Below are 21879 nucleotides of genomic sequence, written 5' to 3'. Positions count from 1 at the left end.
GTATTTCCCTGAAGGTTCATTATCACTTTTGGCAGACATATGTTTGTTTTCATGCATACATATATCTAAGAGTAAGATTGTAAATAACATGCTAAGTCTATGAAGAAACAGCCAGTGAAGAAGAGATCAATGCACACTACTGAAGCTCTCAGAACAAAGAGAGAACAGTGATCTGCCTGACAGTTCCACACACCCTCAGAAAAGCTTCACATCCTCATCACCTCATGACGCTTTTCACACTCTTGCATATGGAGGATTGTGTGCTTCAGGTGGCAAGAGGAAGTCACAGAACAAATTAGTGACATCAGCCCTCTCCTTCCAACATGTGGGTCCTGAGTATCAAATACAGGTAGTCATGCTTAGTGGCAAGTATTTTGACCCACTGAGCCATGTTGACTTCTCCCATTTCTAAACTTTCTTAATTGTGATAAATGTTAGCAATAAAATGGAGAGAGAGTAGCAAATAACATTGATGTGTCTAGTATCAAATCGATAGTCAGGAGTTTTTAGTTCTGAGTGTCTCACTCTTACCTTGATTGTTCCTTTAAATACCTTTGGATCCACACAGAAACAGTGAGATAAAATCACAGTTGGTCCTAGTGGGCCCCCCTCAAGGACTAGGTGATGAATCCTTGTGGTGCAGACCTGGGGAGACACATTCTCTGGAGCATCTCACTCTGCCTATCTTGCTGTGACTTGGTGGCCTTGCCTTAGCCAGGCAGACGTGTTCCTCTCTGGTCTCAGCAGGATGATGTAACACTTGGGGATGAAGATGCCACCCAGAAGGCCAGCAGTGGAGGCCAGGATGGAGAAGATCTCTACAGCCACAGTGGACTTGCCCCGGGCACTGTGGTACAGGGGCAGGAACGCTGTCCAGACACTGCAGAAGAGCAGCATGCTGAAGGCCAGGAACTTAGTCTCGTTGAAGACATCTGGCAGGCCCCTGGCCAGAAAAGCCACAGAGAAGGTACCCCCTGCCAGGAACCCCAAGTAGCCCAGCACACAGAAGAAGATGGTGCCAGAGCCCTCCTGGCACTGGATGACAATGTGCTGGGGCTCCGAGACCATATCCCTGTCTGGGAATGGTGGGGAGGTGGCAAGCCAGACCCCACAAAGAACAACCTGCATGAAAGAAGCAATGAGGACCACTGAGGTGGAAGCCCCAGGACTCAGGCACACCTGGATCCTGGCCCCTGGCCTGGTGACCCTGAAGGCCAGGACCACTGTGAGAGTCTTGGCCAGAACAGAGGAGACGGCCACCGTGAACACCACAGCAAAGGTCGTCTGACGCAGGAGACACGTGAGGACACTGGGGCGGCCAAGGAACAGCAAGGCACACAGGGCACAGAGGGAAAGGGAGATCAGCAGGAAGTAGCTGAGGGTTCTGTTGTTGGCCCTGACCACGGGGGTGTCCCTGTGCTTCAGGAACACTCCCAGAACCAGGACAGCCAGACCAGCCAGGAAGAGTGCCACCAAAGCCAGCATGAATCCCAGAGGTTCCTCAAAGGCCAGGAAGATCTCTGTCCTGGGCAGGCAGCGGTCTCTGGTGTGGCTCGAGTACTGCTCCTTGGGGCACAGGAGACATCTCTTCATGTCTAAAGGAGACACAGACACCATTTCTGCAACACTGTGCCAACTGCAGCAGCTCGGAAGGAAGGCACCCCAAGCACTCCCTGCCCTTACAGCCATTCCATCAAGTCATGCATTTATGGATTTTTATTGGTGACCAGGGCTGGGATGGGTGATATTAGAGGCAGAAGCACAAAGAAAAAAGCTACATTTCTGTGTCTGTTTTCTGTGAGAGTTTTTGTTTCTGTCTTCATTGTCACATGGAACTCAGGCTGAGTAGCAGAGGGTGGCCATGAAGTCCTAAGCTTCCTTCCTCAACCTCTTAACTGCTATGATTATACTCCTGCACCACTATACCTAACCTCTGCTTGTGTGTGCAGGTTTGTGTGTTCATACATGTTTATAAGTGGATGTACATGCTTGTCAAGACCAGACAGTTAACATGTGATATAATTCCTCAATCATTCCCCCTAACTTATATTTCTAAACAAACATATTTTTATATTTTGTTTGTCTATGTGTATGGGCTCAGGCATGCCCTGGTTTGCTAGTGGAGGTCAACACAACTTTGATGAACTTGGGGTTCTCTTTCTACAATTTGGGTCCCAGGGACTGAACTTATGCTTTCAGGGTTGACATTGAATACTTTAACTGATAGGCCGTGTAACCACTCTCCACAGCTTCTTCTTTTATAATGACAAGTTTTATTTTGCTTGTTGACTGTTTTGTTACTACATATCTTTTGAAACCATGTGCATGTCTGGAATGTGCAGAAGTCAGAAGATATCATCAGTTCCCTTATAACTGAAGTTATACTTGGTTATGATCCACAATGTGGTGTTTCTAACTGCTGAGCTACCTCTATAGGCCCCTTTTCACCTTACTTTTTAAGACAGGGTGTCTTACTCAGCCTAGAGATCACTGATTTGACTACACTCTCAGGCCACAATGCACAAAGATCCTCCTGTCTCTGCCCCTGGGTGCTGAGATTAAAGGTCTCTTGTGTGAGTTCTTAACAGTTCATTTCTTTGCAACAGGACCAGTAATTGGTCAAATTAACAAATGACTTACACTGTGCTATGTGCCCAAACTCATTTGTTGATATCCTGCAACTACGCACCTTAAAATAAGATATATTTCTCATGGGTAAACTGGAGATGAGTAACAAAGGTTAAATGAGGTCTCCAGGTTAAATTGGGTACACACTAATTCCAACAGTATAGCTATTCTACTAACAAGGTAGAGCTGGGGGTGGTTGCACATGACTTTAATCTCATGATTTAATTTTAGGGGCAGAAGCAAGTAGACTTCTACTAGTTCAGTGGAAGATTGATAAATGTAGGGACTTCCAAGTCAGCCAGGTCTACAAGCAGAGACAGTGGCTCAAAACAAAACAACAAGCCAAGAGAAGACACCACACACACATGCTGACACATACACACATTCACACTCACACAAACAGAAACATACATAACAACAATGAAATGAGAGCACCCAGTGAGGATATTCTCTTCCATGGCCTCACACAACACCAACTCTGGTGAAAACTTGGCTTTGCTTTCCAACTTTCAGAATGGTAAAGGAATAACTTCTGTAGCTGAAATAGTAGGGAATGTGGTGGCCCATTGCCACTAAACTTCTGGGATTAATCCCACTAATACAAAGCAAGAAGAAAGTCACAAAGGACATCCACCGTGCTATTCCAAATATAGGAGGTTTGAAAAGCAAGTGAAATCATCAGTGTTAGAAAAAGCTAGGGTTCTGACTACATGACCACTAGAAGCTTGTGGAAGCAGTTTATGCCTGTTTCTTGATCAGCGGTCAAGGATGTGCAGTGTTTGATAGAGAAAAATTCATTCTGCATTCGAATTATGGGTAGCATGCTTGTCTTTTAGGATAAAGCATTTACCTAACAATATCTCTTACCACAGCTCTGGCTGGTGTTCCATGACACAGCAAGGACTGCACAGTGTTTTGGAGGATGGGTGTGGGGGTTTGACATAGAATGGCTTCAAAGTCACATATATTTAAATGATTTCTTCCTACCTTATAGATGTTGGAGATGGATAGGGAGTGGAACATTGTGGGATGAGGGGTGTCACTGTGGGTAGTCTTTGATTGTTCAGACTCACACACCTGGCCCACTCTCCACCTCACTGCCTGCCTGCTGCCTGGAGATCAGAATGGAAACCCTCAGCTACTGCCTGGCACCATGCATCCTGCCATGATGGTCATGAGCTAAGTAAGCCCCCAGTTAAAGCCTTTTCATATAGAAGTTGCCTTGGTCATGGTGTCTCTTCAGAGCAGTGGATGGTAACTAAGACAATGGAGAAATACAGGAGGCTCAAAATTCCCTTTGGTCCCTCAGATTCCAGATCTACATGTCCTTACCTTTTTTGTCTGCAAACTGTCCCTCGGGGCAGGGACTGCAATCAAAACAGCATTGGGGCGCTCCCAGCCTGGACACTTGGCTGAACCCTGGAAGGCAGCTTTCACTGCAGACAGAGGTGGGCACCTAGTAACAGTGAGAATAGTGTTACTGGTGACTTTTAGGGATACAGATGCTTGACCTCACCCTAAGAACCAGAACAGGAGAGTTCCCTCTCAGCCCACTAGATGAGAAGCCTTTCAGAAAACATGTCTACTGGAGCAGACGCCGGACTGGAAAGGTAACTTTGAGTGTAATAAACAGAGCTACATGTGATTTACTTGGCTAAGAGATTAAATACATAGCTAAAAAGTTTGATGTGTTGTCTTTCCAGTCTCTCTGGGGCTCCTGCATCAACAATTGAAGATATGGGGGCAGGAGAGAAGGCGCCTAGGTTAAAACTACAGACTGCTCGGCCAAACGATAAGGGTTCAATTCCCAGCACCAGTATAGCAGCTCACACTGTAACTCCAGTTCGAAAGGATCCACTCTCCTCCTCTGGCCTGCACAGACACCAGTACACAAATATAGGTGCAGGGAAACATGCATACATGCAAAATAAAATTTAAACAATAATTTGGGTATTGACAGCCACTACAAAAGTCCATATAGCCTGGGAAATATTTTGTGATGCCTTCAGATTTCTTCTTTTTCTGAAACTACAGTCAGCCCTGTGGCTACATCATGGACTCCATTTCTAACTCAAAAGATGTAGTTGTCTCTTTTCCTTTTCCCTATCTCCCTCTGTGAAGCTGTTGAGATTTACAGTTTGACTGCCCTGGTGTGATTAACTTAAACTCTCATAACAAAGTATCATCCAATTTCAGTAAGCAGAATTGCAGTTACTGACTCCCAGAGCACAAACAAACAAGCAGAGAGAGAGAGAGACAGAGAGAGAGACAGAAAGAGAGAGACAGAGAGAGACTCTCACACAATCACAGCACACTCAGTGGCCCTCTCATTTACCTGGGACCTGCCAAGTATGACTCGGTTTATCTTAGCATAGCTCTTCCTCCAGGCAAGGATTATGAAGAAGGAAGTGTGGGGTGCTGACCCTTCCCAGATCAAGACCATTGAAAAGTTCTTCAAAGGAGTCCTGAAAACACATAGTATGTGTCTTTCTTTCATGCATGAGAAATCCAAGAATGGGAATCTCATTCTCATGTCGAAAACCTTAAGGCCACCATTGACCAGAACGAAGTTAGACAAAGTTGCAGAGGAGGGGACTCTTTCTTCATTGGCACAGGACAGGGAGCTGAGCCATTTCTATGTACCAGACTCCACACAGAGACATAACTAACACAGCACTGTTTGTAACTTTGTCAATAAATAACAGGGTTTGAATCTCAAATGTTTCTCAACATCTCTTGTGTTGGGCCACTGGTCACCTGACAGTGGGTATTAAAAGAATGATTGAATATTGATGCTATAGTAGTTTCAATTTAATTGGCCAAAATGAGCTCATACAGAGAGGCACTATGGGGGATTTGACTTTGTTAAAAGAAGTGTGTCATTGTGGGTGTGGATTTGGGGTATCATATGTGCTCAAGCCACATCCAGTGACCCAGTTCACCTCTGGTAGCCTCTGGGTCAAGATATAGGACTTTAAGTTCCTTCTCCAGGACCATGTCTGCCTGCATGCCACCATGTTGCACCAAGATGATAATGAATCAATCTCTGAAAATGTAAGCCACCACTATGAAACGTTTTTCCTTTCAAGGAGATGTTGGGGTCATAGTATCTCTTCATAGCAATAGAAACCTTAACTAAGACAGAAGTTTGTTCCTGAAAATTGGGTATTGAAGTGATAGGCCTGGTAAAGCTTCTGCTTCAATAAACATGGACCATGGGACAGTAGATTAGAAAAGCAATAGGAAATTTTAATTGATGCTTAATTCTACTATTGCTATACTACTAGGAGCATGGAAGACTAAGGGGCTGAGTGTGATTAGATTAACTGTTGGCCGGGCTCAAGAAGTTTCAGAAGTAAAGAATATTAATGTATTGCCTAGAGATTTTTCTTGGGATATTAAGGTGAAGAGTGTGGCTGCTATTTGCACTAGTCCACAGAGTCTGCCTGAAGTTAAATTGAAGAGTTTTGGATTATTTCATTGGCAGTAAAAAAAAATCTCAAAACAGTGTAATATAGACCCTGTCAGGGCTATTAATATTAACTCAAATGAAAATTTCTAATGAAAAGGAGCAAGCTGAGCAAGGAAAAATACAAAATGTAAAATTTGAAGAGAAGAGGAATATCATGAACTGGCATAGAGCTAAATCCTGTGTTCAACATGATAAACAGATTAAGAAATGGAATAAAGTGAATGGGGAACTCAGGGCAAGATCTCACACAGACAAACATCTAAATAGCAAAAACAAATTAAAGAAAGGCTTCGGACCAGGAATAATGGTGTATGTGTATAATTCCAGAACTGAGAAAGCAGAGGTGGAAGATCTCTGAGTTTGAAGCCTGCCTAGTCTAAAGATCCAGTCTTGGGACAATCAAACTTAGGCAGTTAATGGAACCATCAGAAACATAAAGATGGTAAAGATGTAATTGAATGAAGGGCCCAACTGCAGTAAGCAACAGAACTTGGCAGTTTAGCCATGTGGTTCTGGCATTAAGGATAGCAGAGAGAGGTGATGCAGTTTGCCTCTAAGACTAAAGAAAGCCGATGAGGCATGTGGTAGGGGAGTCCCTGGATGAAGTACTGAAGAGGCCATTGCATGAAGCTTTGAAGGTGAAGCCTGAATTGCCTTGGAGACCCCAGGATGTTAGAGTTGCCAGAGCCATAGGAAACCTGTTGAGGAGAGCTGCTAACAAGGAGTGGAACCAGCCCAAGAGAGACAAGAGTATTGTTGTCAACAAAGCTAAAAGTAGTTGGAGTTCTGCAGAGCATTTTAACATCTTGCATGAAGATACAGAGTTTGCCCAGCTAGTTTTCCATATTGCTTTGTTCCAGTATTTCTTCTCTATGCTCACTTTTAACATTTTTGAACAGTAATGTATATCTTGTCATTATATATTGGAAGAATGTGACCTGTGTTCTAACTTTGATTTTATATGAGATTACAGTTAAGAGATTGCATGAATCTCAGAAGAGACTGAATTTTGGACTTTTAAACATGTTTCAGCTGTGATAAACAGTGAGAACTTTGGACAAGGGGCTAAATGCAGTTTTTATTATAATATTGTCACAAATTTAAAAGGCCATAATATGGAATGTGGTGGTTAGAATGTAAATGGCCCACATAAACTAATAGGAAGAGGCACTATTAGGAGGTATGGCTAAGGTGGAGAAGGTCTGACCTTGTTGGAGGAATTATATCATTGTGGGGGTGAGCCTTGGGGTATCATATATGCTCAAGTCATCCCAAGTGACATAGTTCACTTCCTGTTGCCTACAGGTAAAGATGTAGTACTCTCAGCTCCTTCTCCAGCATTTTTCTCCCTATATGCCACCATGATACATTAGGATGATTATGGACTAATAAACCTCTGAAAATATAAGGCTCCTCATTAAATCCATTTCTTTATAAGAGGTGCCTGGCTGTGGTGTCTCTTGACACTAATAGAAACCCTAAGTAAGAGAATGCCTCTGGCATGATCAATGGATTATTTCCTCAATGGATTAGCAATCGGATAAATTAGTATACATATTAGAAATAGAACATAGGACTAGATTTGGGGTAGTGGGACATGGAGGTTATGCACTGGTAAGAAGTTACTTGTGTTACAGTCTAATATAATAAGATCCCTGCCACCTCACTTCCTGAGTCTTATGCACTCATCAGCAAATTCTCCCACCACACGTCTGCTGCCCTGAATGACACAATGCCTCAATCACACATATCCAGAGCAATTGATACATCTGACCCAGAATCCTTCAAACCATGAGATGATTAAAACTTTTCCTCCCTTCAAACTGTTCTCAGGTATTTATAATTGTGGCTTAAATAAACTAACACAGTAAATAAACTGATGGTCTATAGAAAGGTAGTTAACTGAAAATATCACTATTTTTCTCCTCTCAGAGCACAGACACTAAATATATTTCCAAGGGAGCATCAACTACAGATTCTCATTGTATTTGTACATCTTGTTTGTTAAAACCTTCCCCCATTTCCATAAGTGTGGGTGGTGTAAACATGTATGCATGCATTTGTACATCTATGTGGACTCGTGTTCGTGTATAAACAAGCACATGTGGAGGACCAAGGTTAATGCTGGGAATCATCCTCAATTGCTTTTCCACTGTGTTCTCTGAGGCAGAGGCTCAAAGCAAAACCCAGAGTTCACTGATACAGCTAGTCTTACTGGTCAGTTTTCTGTGGGCATCTCTTTGTTTCCATCCTCCAGGGATGAAATTACAAGTAAGACTCACTGCCCACTCAGCATGAACAAGTGTTCTGGAGATCCAAAGTCTGGTTCTTGAACATGTACACAAAACAATTTGACCACTGAGCAATATCCCAACCGCACCTTTTATATTTTCCTTTTTGCTCGTGAATCAATATCATTCAGAGAAAGATCTCTAATGAGATAAACAGCATAGCCAGTTATAACTGACTGACCCAATCCAGAGACTCATCAACTTGGTGCTGAAATAGCAATGAAGATGCCTGAAATAAAATTTCCCTGTGACTTTAACACACTAGAATAAGTTCATCTCTGCATTCAGGAAACTCACTTGAATTTCCTCCTTCAAATGGACCATCATTTTGTTCCCCAAAGAGACTTGAGGGTCTATCATTCCTACATGGACTGAACGGAATACACCCTCAGTGGTCTTCTGTCCTTGGAATATGTCAAAGTGTGTCACCAAATCTCCATTGGCATCAAATATAATTTCACTTCCATCAGGAGTCTTGAAGTGCACATTCCTAAGAGCTTGAAGCAGCTGAGGAAAGAAGGGAGACATTTAGACCAGCCAGGGGCAGTCTGGAGTCTTGTCCAAAATACCACATTCCATTCACCTCTGCAGTGAGACAGAGTCACTTCAACCAAGGATTGGCACCATTGGGCATATGGGAGGTTAAGTATGTGTGATATATTCAGGAAATCAAAATATGTTTCTCTCTCTCTTTCTCTCTCTCTCTCTCTCTCTCTCTCTCTCTCTCTCTCTCTGTATGTGTGTGTGGTGTGTCTGTGTTACTATGTGTGTGTGTGTGTGTTTGTCTGTAGATAATTGAAACAATGTCGCTAACACAGAAAAGAATAATGGGCTAATGTAAGTTAAAAGAGTTAATGAGATGCCTGAGCAAATGAGCCAATCAATTTATAGTTAAGGTAGACATTTGTGTGATTTCTTTGGGACGTAACAGTTGTGAGAACCGGGCAGGACAGAAACTCAGACAACAAATGGTGCCCAACATGTGAACAACTGCATCCACATAAAACCTGAAAGAGCACAGGAAGTAATTCTAGACATAAAATAATAGAGTTAATCATGTCTTACTGATAGCAGGATTTTCTCAGGTGGGCTCTGCTTGCTAAGAGGCAAGAGCTCTCATTTAAGAGAGGCTTCCTGACTCAGCTTATCTGCAAAAGCTTGCAGCTCTTTAAAGAGGTCCTGACAAAAAACATTTAAATGGTGTTGCTGAAAAGCTAACTGCATGCTTTCTGCTGGTGGCAGGAACCTTAAAACGCTATAGAGTCGTGGCAATAAACATAGCCAAAGCCAGTACATCCACAATGAAGCTAGAATCTCATAAAGCTAAGGAATGGGCTGGATCCAGCCATCAAAGCCATGGCTTTAATCTTACCCATATTGCTTAGCAAATTAAAGACTCATGTGGTCAGAAAAAGAGAGAGAGATACAGAGATTCAAAGAAAAAGAAAACCTACAAATATTTTACAGTGTGTTAAAAAATAAATGCAGGCTTGGGAAAAAGGTTAAAGTCCTTAAAATAAGAAAGAAAGAGTACTTGGGTGTGGTGCTACACACCTTTAATCCCAACACTTAGGAGACAGAGGCAGGCAGACCTCTGTGAGATCAAAGCATGGTTGCATATGCCTTTAATCCCAAAGCCTGAGAGGCAGAGGCAGACACATCTCTGTGAATTCAAGGTGTGGTAGCACACACCTTTAATCCAAGCACTTAGGAAGGAGAGGAAAGTGAATCTCTGTGAGTTCAAGGACAGCCTGGTCTACAGTGGGACTTCCAGGACAGTCAAAGATACACAGAGAACCTGTCTCAAAAAGCAAAACATTTAAAATAAAGATCAAAGAAATAGAGGTTAAAATAAAGCCATGTAAAGATGAAAAATACACAGAGAGTCTGGATACTATATGTTATTATGCTCTCTTTGAATTGTTTGAATGCTGAGGAAGGAGCAACAGCCGCTAAAAGATATTTGCTTATAAATGCTGCTGAATTAATTCAAGATAGGTATTTTGAAAATACCTTGACTTAAAAATTGAAGGCAAAAGGTATGTTACTTTGCAGAAGATATTTTGCTTTTGTTTCCACAGGAAATGAGAGGATGAGGATTCATTCTGAGTTAAAAAAAATCAGGTTTGATCAAGAAAGACCACCTGAGAAATCTCCAATAGGAACAGATGGCCCAGAAGTCTGAGTTCAACATCCAGAACAGATTCAATACTTTTGCCTGAGTTGATCAAGACTCACAGGATACTCCAGTCAGGACTCGATCATAATACTAAATTTTCTTTAGGTCCCCATAAGATTATCAGCACCTGAGGAGTTCCATCTGGACAGGAACGGTTCCTGCTTCTACACTGAGGAGCTACACCCAGAGAGTCAGTCACAACAAAGACTGGACCAAGACACCAGGCCTCTCCTGGCTCCATTTGAAGGAAGAGATGGGAAGGCGCCAATGCAAGAATTCCTCCAACAACCTGAAAGGCAACATGACATCACCAGAATCCAGGGATCCAGAAGTAAAAAGAATTGTACACCCTACTCCAGAAGAATTAGAAGAAATCAACTCAAAAATGAATTTTATGAAAATAATAGACGACCTTAAACAGGGGGTGAAAAACTGCCAAAAACAATTAGAGATTACAAGATTATCAGCACCACCCACCAGCAGGAAGTAGCCTGAAAAACTATTCTCACATTCCAACAAAAGGACTATGGATGTCCTTGGGTTTTTTTAAAAAGAGAGAGAGGGGAAAAAAAGAAAAAAGAGAGAGAGAAGTGGTAAGGGACAATTGTCTATATTCTGTCAATGATGTGTTAAATAACAACTGATTGGCCAGTAGCCAGGCAGGAAGTATAGTCATGGCAACCAGACAGGATGTAGAGGCAGGTCAAGGAGAACAGGATAATTATGGGAAGATGGAAACACCCTCTGGAGTCCTGTCCAGCACAGAAGAAACAAGATGTGACTACACCACTGAAAAAGGTTCTGAGCCATATGGCTAACACAGATAAGAATAATGGGCTATTATAATTTATAAATGTTAATAAGAAGCCTGAGCTAATGGGCCAAACAGTTTATAGTTAATATAGACCTCTATGTGATTTCTTTGGGACGTAATGATTGTGAGAACTAGGCCAGTCAGAAACTCAGACAACTCACGCTGTATAAACAGAGGACACCTCTCAAGAATGTTCTCTCCTTCTGCTACCATGTGGGATTTGGGAATCCAACTAATGCTTGAGGACAAGTCCTTTGCCCACTGAGCGGTCTTAGCAGCCATTAAAATTAAACCAATAACATGACAATGTGGTTTAGGCTCCTGGGTCTTATTTGGCTGTGCACTATTGTCCTCAGTCTTCCCATCACACTCAGAAGACTCCAAACTCTAGGAAGACCTCCACAGACTGGGCTCAGCTCACCTAGACTGCCCACTGACTCGAACCAGTCTCCCACAGTTCATCAGTTTCACCCCTGTGGCTCTTCTGTTTGTCTCCATTCAGGGCCCTGACATGCTGGACCTACTATCTGCAATGCTATCATTTTTACCCATGGTGAGACTTCTCATCCTCTTGTCTGGAACTCAGATACTTGCTGACATAGAAAACTACCCCAGCCTTTCACTTCTATTCACTTGTTCATACTCAGTCCACTTTATATCCTCATCATTAAGTATTCACAGACAGCTTGACACTTACGTGTTTTAATTTTGTGATGAAATCTTCCTTTGTAGTCTAGATTGGCCTCAACATTCTGTGTGCTAGCATGATAAACATGGGCCTTCAAGCCTGACCTTCTGCAAATTGTAATCTGTCACCCCCAGTCAAATGACAAAAATTATCACTGTTCCTCCTGTTTACAACCATATGTATGTTCACCAGGCACACACTATATACTCAGGTTATCTGAGTGATGGTAATGAAAACACACCTCCTCTTTGGCCACTGTTCTCACTATGTACCTCATCAGTGAGCAACATGTCTTCCAGGGGTCCTCTTATATATCTTGAACTAAGATACCCTGAGCAGCTACAAAAAGATGGATAGATGATAGACAGACAGATATAGATAGATAGATAGATAGATAGATAGATAGATAGATAGATAGATAGATAGATAGATGATGGAAAGATGGATGAGGTGGAGGATGAATACGTGGATGCATAGATGGATGGATGGATCTATCGATCGATGGATTGATGGAAATACAAAGAGACAGGCAGTTGGACAGATAGACAAAGACTCGGGGCAAAATCACCATCATATATTATACACATGTATGAAATTATCAATAATATTTTAAATGCAAAAATAAGTAAAAGCTTTGGATATGGCTCAGTGATTAAATTACTTGTCATAAAAGCCTGATGATCAGACTTCAAAACACAGAACCCACCTAAATTTCAGGTGGATGTGTCAGCCATTCTCTAATTACATTCTCAGAACGTGGAGACAGGAGATGCATGAAAAAGCTGACTACTGAGACTAGCCACATCAGCAAGTTCTGGAATTGAGTAAGAAACCATGCCGCAAAAAATAAGATGGAAGAATGATTGAAAGGTGATTCCTTGTCATCCTCAGATATTCCCACAACTATGTACAAGTGAGTGCACATCCCACCCACTTGTGCCTCCATGCCCACATACCTGTGCCCATATACATGTCCCATACACCAAAAAATGAAAAATAAATGGCATTTGATATCTGGTTGAAATTCTGATTTGCAGCACATCTATACTAAAAGTCATCCACTGTTTATCAAAGCTTAAATTTGGGGTATTAAAAACTCTATGATGTGAGATGCCCTTCTGTATGCATTAAATATGTATTGATTTTATTGGTTGATGAATAAAGCTACTTTGGCCTATGGCCAGGCAGAATATAGTCAGTCAGGAAACCCAAACTAATACAGGAAAAAAGAAGGAAGAATCCAAACAGATGCCAGACGCTGCCAGAGCAGCAAGATGTGAAGTAACAAGCCACAAACTCATGGTAAAATATAAAATAATAGATATGGGTTAATTTAAAAGGAAGAGCTAGTTAATAATAAGGTTAAGCTAATAGATCAAACTTTAATAATTAATATAAGCCTCTGAGTGTTTATTCAGGAACTGCTGGACAGGAAAGAAAACACTTAAATATCTACTGTTATGTGAAATACTAATTTTACTAGGCATCCTGTTTTGGTTAAATCAGGCCACCCACAGGAACAGGACTGTTCTGAGATCCCACACATGGCAGGCATTCATGACCACTGTTCCTTCTAAGAAGCCTCTCAGTAGCAAGTAATAAACATCCTTGCTAAAGCATACAGTCAGCTGCACCTCTATAGCTTAGTCAGAGACAATGTCCTCTTCCCCAACCATCCCGGAGTCACGGACTGCACACATATCTCTCTCACCTGCCAAGGCTGAAAGTCGTGGGAGTCTGTACATTTCCCATCCTGCTGTCCACTGGTTATCATGTCGTGCAGGGCATGGGCAATGCTGTAGACCGCTGGGTAAGCAGCATCAGTTCGACTCACTTCTGGGAAAGGATACTGCTGGTTTATCAGACTCTCATTCCCTGAGCACAGCTGGACACCCTCTGTCACTGGGCTGCTCTGGAGGGGCCATGTGCAATCAAAGGTGATCTCCCAAAACTTCTTTATAAACATGTCTTCTGGAGTCTGGCTGGGGCGTAGGTTAGCAAGGAACTCAGGGAAGCCAGTAGCCCTGCTGCTGTGAAACAGAATGCCAAATGTGCCAAATAATACCTGGGAAATGCCTGGAATAGACAGGGCAAGTGCCATGTGCGTAGTGTCCTTGCTGACCCAGACCTGCCCTGAGACAGGGACACCCAGTAGGCCATGAAGAATGAGTAGGAAATTAGAATTACTTAGGAAAACCAGAACAACCCTGGCTGTGCATTTCTGCATCTTCTGGACAATCTCTCCAATCTTCCCCATGGAATCATGGGAAGGGACATGGAGGGTGAACTCAATGCATACACCAGCTGGTCTCAGCTCCTGATTGGCCAGAGAACTGGCCTGCTCTCCAAAGTCATCATCATGGGCCAGAATGATCACCCAGGACCACTGAAAGTGAATGATCAGCTGAGTCATTGCACGGCAAGCTGGAAGGTCACTAGTCACGGTCCGAAGGAAAGATGGGAACTGGATCTTGTCACTGAGGCTGGGTAGTGAGGACGAATAACTGACCTGTCAAAGAAAAACCGGACAATAGAGGGTGAATGAGACTGGGAATTATGCATACGCTGATGATCTGGTTTGAAGGTGGGAAGAAGGGGGCTAGAGACATGGCTCAGCAGTTCAGAGCCCTTGTTCTTCTTGTAGAAGACCCAAGTTCAAGTCCTAGCACACACCAAGTGGCTCACATCTCGCTACAACTCCAGATCCAGGAAATCTGATACCCTTTTCTGGCTTTCTCCTACAACTGTGGCATAGACTCACATATATAAACATACACATGAATATATATTAATTTTAAAACGCAAATAATTTTTAAGAAAGGACTTAAGCATCCTGTATTGTGATGGTCCTACAAGCAGTTGTAGCCTCTCACTGGCTGCTCATCCCAGACACAGCCCTTTGGCTTCAAAAATGAAGCTCAAAACTTCAATGAATGAGGCCTTACCTGCTCTCCTCTCAGTATCTGTCCTTCACCTACATCCTCATATTTGGTTCCTGCTCCTCAGTTAGGATTAGTGTGACTCTCTGGTTAGCACACAGCTGTGATGCTGTTCTTTTTCATTTTCATGTGTGTGTGTGTGTGTGTGTGTGTGTGTGTGTGTGTGTTGTCTGACAGTACATGTGTGGAAGTCAGTGAACAAATTGTGGGAACTAGTTCTCTTTCACCACATGGGTTCCAGGGGTTCAAACTCAAGTCCTCAGGCTTGGATAGCATCTTTACACCATCAGACATCTTGCTGTCCCTAGTAGGAGCCAATGGGTCCCAGGTAGAACCAACAGGCACAAACAATGATCAGCTCTTATCACACCACCAGTGTGAGTCTTTCCAGCTTCCAGACAAATAGGAGCCTGATTTGTCAAGTAGTTGAGGAAGAGGTGATACCATGTTTTCAAAAGAGAGATTTCTAGAAGATGTGATAACTGGAGATCTGTGTCAGTGTTTGTTTTGTGTAGTAATAAGAGCGGTGGGGCTGCGCAGCACAGTTCAGCATGGCGGGGCTGAGCCGCTCCTGCCTCAGAGCCATTTGGTGCCCCTGAGCCACAAACAGTTCCAGGCACACAGCAGTCCACATTGCCATCAAGCAAGCCGTAGCATTTTATTCCAAATGCTCCATTCAAAAGCTCTGTCTCCCACAGGAGGCAGACAGAGATGGCAATGGCGGCATAGCCCAGAAAGCCGGCATTTTAAAACAGCCAGTTTTTTCCTGCTGCTGAGTCAGGACAATATCTTTGCAGCACGCAACCCAGAAACAGCAAAGTGATAAGTGGAGAGGGAAAAGTAGGCCATCAGATCGTCAGATGGTCTCTTACTGCCTCCATACCTACACAAGGGTTAACACACTTACACACACACACACACACACAGAGAGAGAGAGAGAGAGAGAGAGAGAGAGAGAGAGAGAGAGAGAGAGAGAGAAGCATATACTCACGGACATACATGCATTAGCTATGCCAGAATTTCAAAGAAAGAAATAAACCTTCCTTCAGCCAGGCTTGGTGAAACACACCTACAATGGAGCATTGGGAGGCTGAAGCATGAGAATGGATCTTCAATTTCAAGGCCATCCTATTCTACATAGTGAGTTCTAAGCAAGTTATGTTTTCTGGTTAAGACTCTCTCTCAAGAAACACAATTACAAACTTTACAGAACCCTAGAGTTCAGAAGGACTTTAGCAAGAATCTATCTTAAGGAGATTATAGATAAGACCTTGGATACGGTTTTGTGAATTACATGGGCACAACTTCATAGGACTTGGAAAGCCCATCTGTCAGGGAAAAATATGTAAAACTATGAGTCACACAAAGAGACTGGAATTTACGCCAATTTAGAGATTTCACAGAGAAAAGCAAATGGATTTAAATCATAATCTTCATACAATGTTTATGTTAAAAAGTAAAGCTGAATATATATACATAGATATATATATCTGTATACATGCATATACAAAAAGAGAGAGAGAAAGTGTCTCATGTAGCCAAGGCTAGCCTCAATATCAATATATAGCTAAGAATAATATGGCCCACTGGATGCGCCTGTCTCTACCTCTTGATTGCTGTATTACAACAGCACTAGAGATAAGAACCAGGGCCTTGTGTGCTAAGCAAGTGTTCTAGCAACAGAATCACATCCCAGAGCCTTAGGGACTATGATGGTGTGAATCTGAGATGTTACCAGAAGGTTCACATGCTGGACACTTGATTAACAGAAGATGGGCTTCTGGGAAGTAATGGATCATGAGGGCTATGATCTGATCAAATGGAGTCATAGTGGTGGCATTTTATAGACCCCATGGAAAGTAGGTTGGAGAAATCAGATCTCTGGAGCTGTGCCCTGGTGACTCTGTCTCTCTCCTCCTGACCACTGGAGTGTCTGTTCATCTGCACATTTCTGCCATGAAGCTCTGTGTTAGTACAGTCACAGAAACAGAGGCATCTGATGACCCGGCTGTGAAACTGCAGAAATTCAACCAAAAGAAATCTTTCCTCTCCTAAGCTGTTTCTTTCAGGCATGTCTGTCACAGCAAGGAAAGTCTAATAAGCATTGAATAAATGGTTCAACAGAGTTGTCAATTGATCAGAAATTTTATCTGCATTGCTAAAAAATAAACAAAAGTATAGGAACATAAAAAACCCTATAGTCAAATATTACCAGAAACAGTGTGCGTGAGAGCTGCAAAGAGGAAGCAACTGGTGTAGGAGAAACATGTGACAAGGAGCAACGTTAAGGAGGAAGACCTGACTTAGACTCACGGTTTGGGAAAATACAATCCATGGGGTGGTGTACACATGGCAAAGGACATCTCGATGGAAGCAGATGAGGCCCTGGTATAACAGGAAGCAGAGAATATACAGAAAATGGGACCACCAATTTAAGCCTAAATCCCTACCTCCTCCAGTGGCTCTCCTAATAAAGGTTTATAAACCTTCTAAGAAAGGCCCAGGCCTGGGGGATAAGTCTACAAGCACATGAGCATATTTCATATTCAGGTAAAGGAACTGATAAAAGAATAAACAATACATGGTCTTTCCATGCAAAAGATTATAAGTATTTTTAAGGAGAGAAATGTTGGCACTTGCTACAACATGGAAGAACCTTAAGGCATGTTCAGTGAAAGAAGCCAGGCCAGACACCTACCTATAGTGTGAATCCAGTCATGAAAAATGAACAGAAAAACCAAATCCACAGACACAGAAGTTAGGTTAGAGGTTGCTTCAGATTAGGAATGATGGGATGTGGTGCCAATGGGCTTGCGTGAAGGAGGTGTCTCTTTGCAGGAAAAAGAACATGTTCCAAATCACCTACGGTAATCATGCTAAGATATAAGTCACTAAATCATTCAACTTAAATAGATAAATTATCCTGAAGTCACCTCTTCAAAACTATAAACCGAGGGGTTTGCCATATATGGCCACCCTGTGGAAATGACAATAATAGGTGGGTTGATGGGAAAATCCATGAGGTAGAAGAGACTATTGGCATGGGCTCAATTTTCTAGACTCAAATCTCAGCTCTGCTAGCTACAGCCAGGTGAGATGACTGATAAGCTGGAGTTTTTTTTATTTTCTTTGTTGTTTGTCTGTTTGTTTTCTCACTGAGCTGGAAAGATGTCTCCGCAGGTGAAGATGTTTACCACCAAGTCTGGAAAACTGTGTTTACTTCCCAGAACCAACGATGAGGAAAAGAATGACTCGCAAAAGGTGTCTTCCAACATGCAGATGGGCAAAATGGCACTGGCGTTGAGTATTCACACAAAACATTCACACACATAATAATAATAATAATAATAATAATAATAATAATAATAATAATAATAATAATAATAATAATAAACGCTGTAGAGATGGTTCAATGGTTAACAGTACTTACTACTATTTCAGAGAACTGAGTTTCAATTCCCAGCACCCAAGTGGCAGTGATAAAACATCTGCAACGCCATCCTAGAGAATTCCATGTCCTCCTCTGATTTTCATGGGTAAAAGGCACACATGTAGTACATGTGTGCATATAAATATATACATAGATGCATGTATACACACATATGTGTGTATAAATATTTACATATATACATATATGTATATATGTGTGTATGTACACATGAATACAAAATACTCATACACATAAAAAAATAAATCTTTAAAAATATTTCTTAAATAAAAAAGAAATGTTCTCAGTTTCCTGGTCAATGAGAGGGATGCCAGTTCTCTCTAAACTATCTTTATCTGTATATGGAGGGGAACCGTGTTGCACATGGAGAATACTTGCAGGGAGCCTGGCTCCACAGCAGAGCTGCTCACGCCTGTGGCCATCACCATCAGTTTCTCTATCCTCATTCATGAAGGAAGAAGGCTTGAGTAACTCACCTGGGGAAACTTGTACAGCCCCAGAAGTCTGGCCATGGAGACAGACAGGGATGACCGTGTGTCCCCAACCAGAGCAGCCTGAGGAGAGCCATGCTGACATGTATAGTTGGGGATGGGCTCCTCCTGCCTCGAGAGAAAGCTCATTGTCTCGTGGACGGCTCCATGCACTGAGTCCCCAGAGTTTCGAATGGAGAAGCCAAGAGTCAAATTGGGCAACAAGTGAGCACTCCTATTGATCTCCTCAATGGCAAAGACGAAACTCTGGGCCACGCGGTAGCCCCACTTGGAAACGCTGAGGGAAAGAGAAGCCCACATTTATCCCTCATGATGGGGTAAACTGAACACAAATAAACACAGGGACTCAAGAGATACAGGTAGAACAACATCTCCACAGGTATCTCTACATAGATGTGTCGAGGAGCACAGTTCAGGATACTCAAAGGGGAGCCAGAGGGAATGTGGAGCCAGTAATCAGAGGGGACAGTTTGACTTTAGAGTTAAGGAGAGAAGAAAGGCACTATGGAACATTCCCCATTAATAAGGAAAGCTGCTGAGGACAGGCAGGTGTCCTTGAATGGAGGCCTAAGGAGGCCACTGCATGAAGCTGTGAAGTTGAACCCTGGAATTTCTGGAGAACCCAAGATGTTGGAAATATCAGAGTCATGAGATTCCTGATGAACAAAGCTACAAACAGGGAATGGAACCAACCCAAGAGAAACAAGTGTGTTGCAGTAAACAAAACTAAAAGGAGTTGGAGATCTGAAGAGTGTTTGGACATCAGACATGGAGGTGCAGAGTTTGGAGTTTGCCCACCTGGTTTTCTGTCTTGCTTTGGTCCAGTATTTCCTCACTATGTTCCCTCTCTTATGCTTTGGAATGGTGCCATTGTATGCTTGAAATATATGATCTGCTTTTGGATGTTGATTTTGTAGGTAATTACAGTTAAGACATTGCATGAATCTTAGAAGAGACTTTGAACTTTAGACTTTTAAAGAAGTTTGTAACTGTAGTAGATTATGGGTACTTTTGAAGATGGACTGAATGCATTTTTGCATTATGATATGGCTACAAGTTTTTGGGGTGAGGGAGTGGAATGTGATGTTTTGAAATAAAATGGCCCCCAAATTAAGGGGCACTATTAGAATGATTTTGTTAGAATAGCTGTGGTCTTATATGAGGGAGAGTGTCACTTCAGAAGCAGGCTTTAGGGTTTCCATATGCTCAAGCCATGCCCAGTGAGACTCTCTACTTACTGTTGCCTGAACAACAAGATATATCAGCCACTTCTCCAGCACCACATCTGCCAGCATTAAAGTTTGGAGGCAGGAAGATACTGAGTTCTAGTCTAGCCTCATGAACACAGTATAACCCTATCTCAAAAAATAAAAAGAAAGAAAGAAAAGAAAACTCAAAAGCAAGCCATTGGAGCCAGTGTGTTGCCTTGTGCTTGCAGTCCTGTTTTTGAGGGCTAGCCTGAACTACCCAAGGAGTTCCAGAGTAGTCGGAACATAAACTGAGATACTATCTCAAAAAAAGTAATATAAATAATATCAAGTGGGAAAACACAGTAATAAAAATCTCTTGCATTTGTGACTGAATGAAAATGATAGATGTTACTTTAAAAAAAAGCACTCTTAAATGGTTTTTGACACAGGTCTCATTGTGTACCCCAATATTGCCTGGAACTAATAATAATCCTGCCTCAGCTTCCTGAGTGATAAGAGTACAGCCATGTGTCCTATGCTCAATTAAAAGCAATAAAACTAAATACAAACATTTAAAAAATAAATAATAATAAAAAAGCTTGTTTTAGAAACTACAGTATATTACAAAAGCTGGAATGATTATATCCAAAAGTGGAACTGTTCATATGGCTAACGTCATGAGCTGGATCTCCAGGACCTCATGGACTGAATGTGGTGGTGCAGCCCATCATCTCATCACTGGGAAAGTAGAAGCAGGAGATCAGAAATTTAAGGTTATCTTTGACTACCTAGTGAATTGCAGAGTACATGATGCTTAGAAAAAAATAATAAGCAAAAGGAACACAGCACAGAGAAATCACGGGGATGATAAATGATGAAAATCTATTATTTACACATTAATCCATTCAGCAAACACACCTACATAGACACTATTTTAAGAACCTTGGATATACAGAAGAATCAAGAAGCCCCACCTGGCCTACAGAAGGCAGACATTACACCCAGTGCATGAGCACCCATACTTCATTCCAGTACAAACAACAAGGACAGACAGACAGACGTGATGTAGAGGAGAGCAACAGAGCTTCTGCATGGATACACAGAGAAAGGTGGTGGCCATCTAGCTGGGACTCTGAGAATCAACCACTATCCAAGGATTCACACAACCTTGTAAATCTGCTTCTGGGTTTCAGAGACTCCCATTCCACATCTAACACTTACTCTGAAGCCAGCAGTCCAGATGGTGGAACAGTGAAGTCAGACAGGGTACCAATAGAGAGATCAAAGATGGAGAAGCTGCCCCCCACTATTACATCCCCAGGACGGTCAAAGTGACGCCTCTGCCTTGGCAAAAGCCAGGCTCTTGGTGCAGAAAGAGCAGACACAAACACACAGCCAAAGAGAACAGAAAAGAGAGTAAACAGCCACATGCCTGCTGGGCACCAGGCAATCAGTGACAGGACAGCCTCATATGGATCAGTAGCTTGCAGTGAAGGGGGCTTTTATATGGGAGAAAGATTTGATCAAGGGCCTAAAGCTAAGACCACACTGGGAATTCTAGGTTTGCAGACTGTGAAAAGAATATTGTTCACAACATGTTGGAGGTGGGTGACCACTAAATCCCAGAGTCATTAAAAGTTTTATTCCCTTCTCCTGGGTCTTCTTAGACTCTTTGCATCCAACGTCACAGTTTTGGGCATCATTTTTTGACTGCAGGAAAGGCAACAATGGGTCTGATT

At 42.4% G+C, this 21879-nt stretch overlaps 1 protein-coding gene across 1 annotated transcript; it reads right to left on the bottom strand.

The window, feature by feature from the left end:
- Window positions 1-617: 617 nt before the first annotated feature.
- LOC142857086 (vomeronasal type-2 receptor 26-like) lies at window positions 618-21570 on the bottom strand. Its single transcript, XM_075984747.1, is given in 7 exon segments — window positions 618-698; window positions 700-1595; window positions 3961-4084; window positions 8689-8898; window positions 13784-14581; window positions 18936-19227; window positions 21362-21570. Coding segments are annotated over 7 exon segments (2610 nt in total).
- Between the last annotated feature and the right edge of the window lie 309 nt (window positions 21571-21879).

This window comes from Microtus pennsylvanicus, chromosome 1 (assembly GCF_037038515.1).
Source record: "Microtus pennsylvanicus isolate mMicPen1 chromosome 1, mMicPen1.hap1, whole genome shotgun sequence".
Lineage (NCBI taxonomy): Eukaryota > Metazoa > Chordata > Mammalia > Rodentia > Cricetidae > Microtus > Microtus pennsylvanicus.
This window is presented reverse-complemented; position numbering and strand designations above follow the sequence as displayed.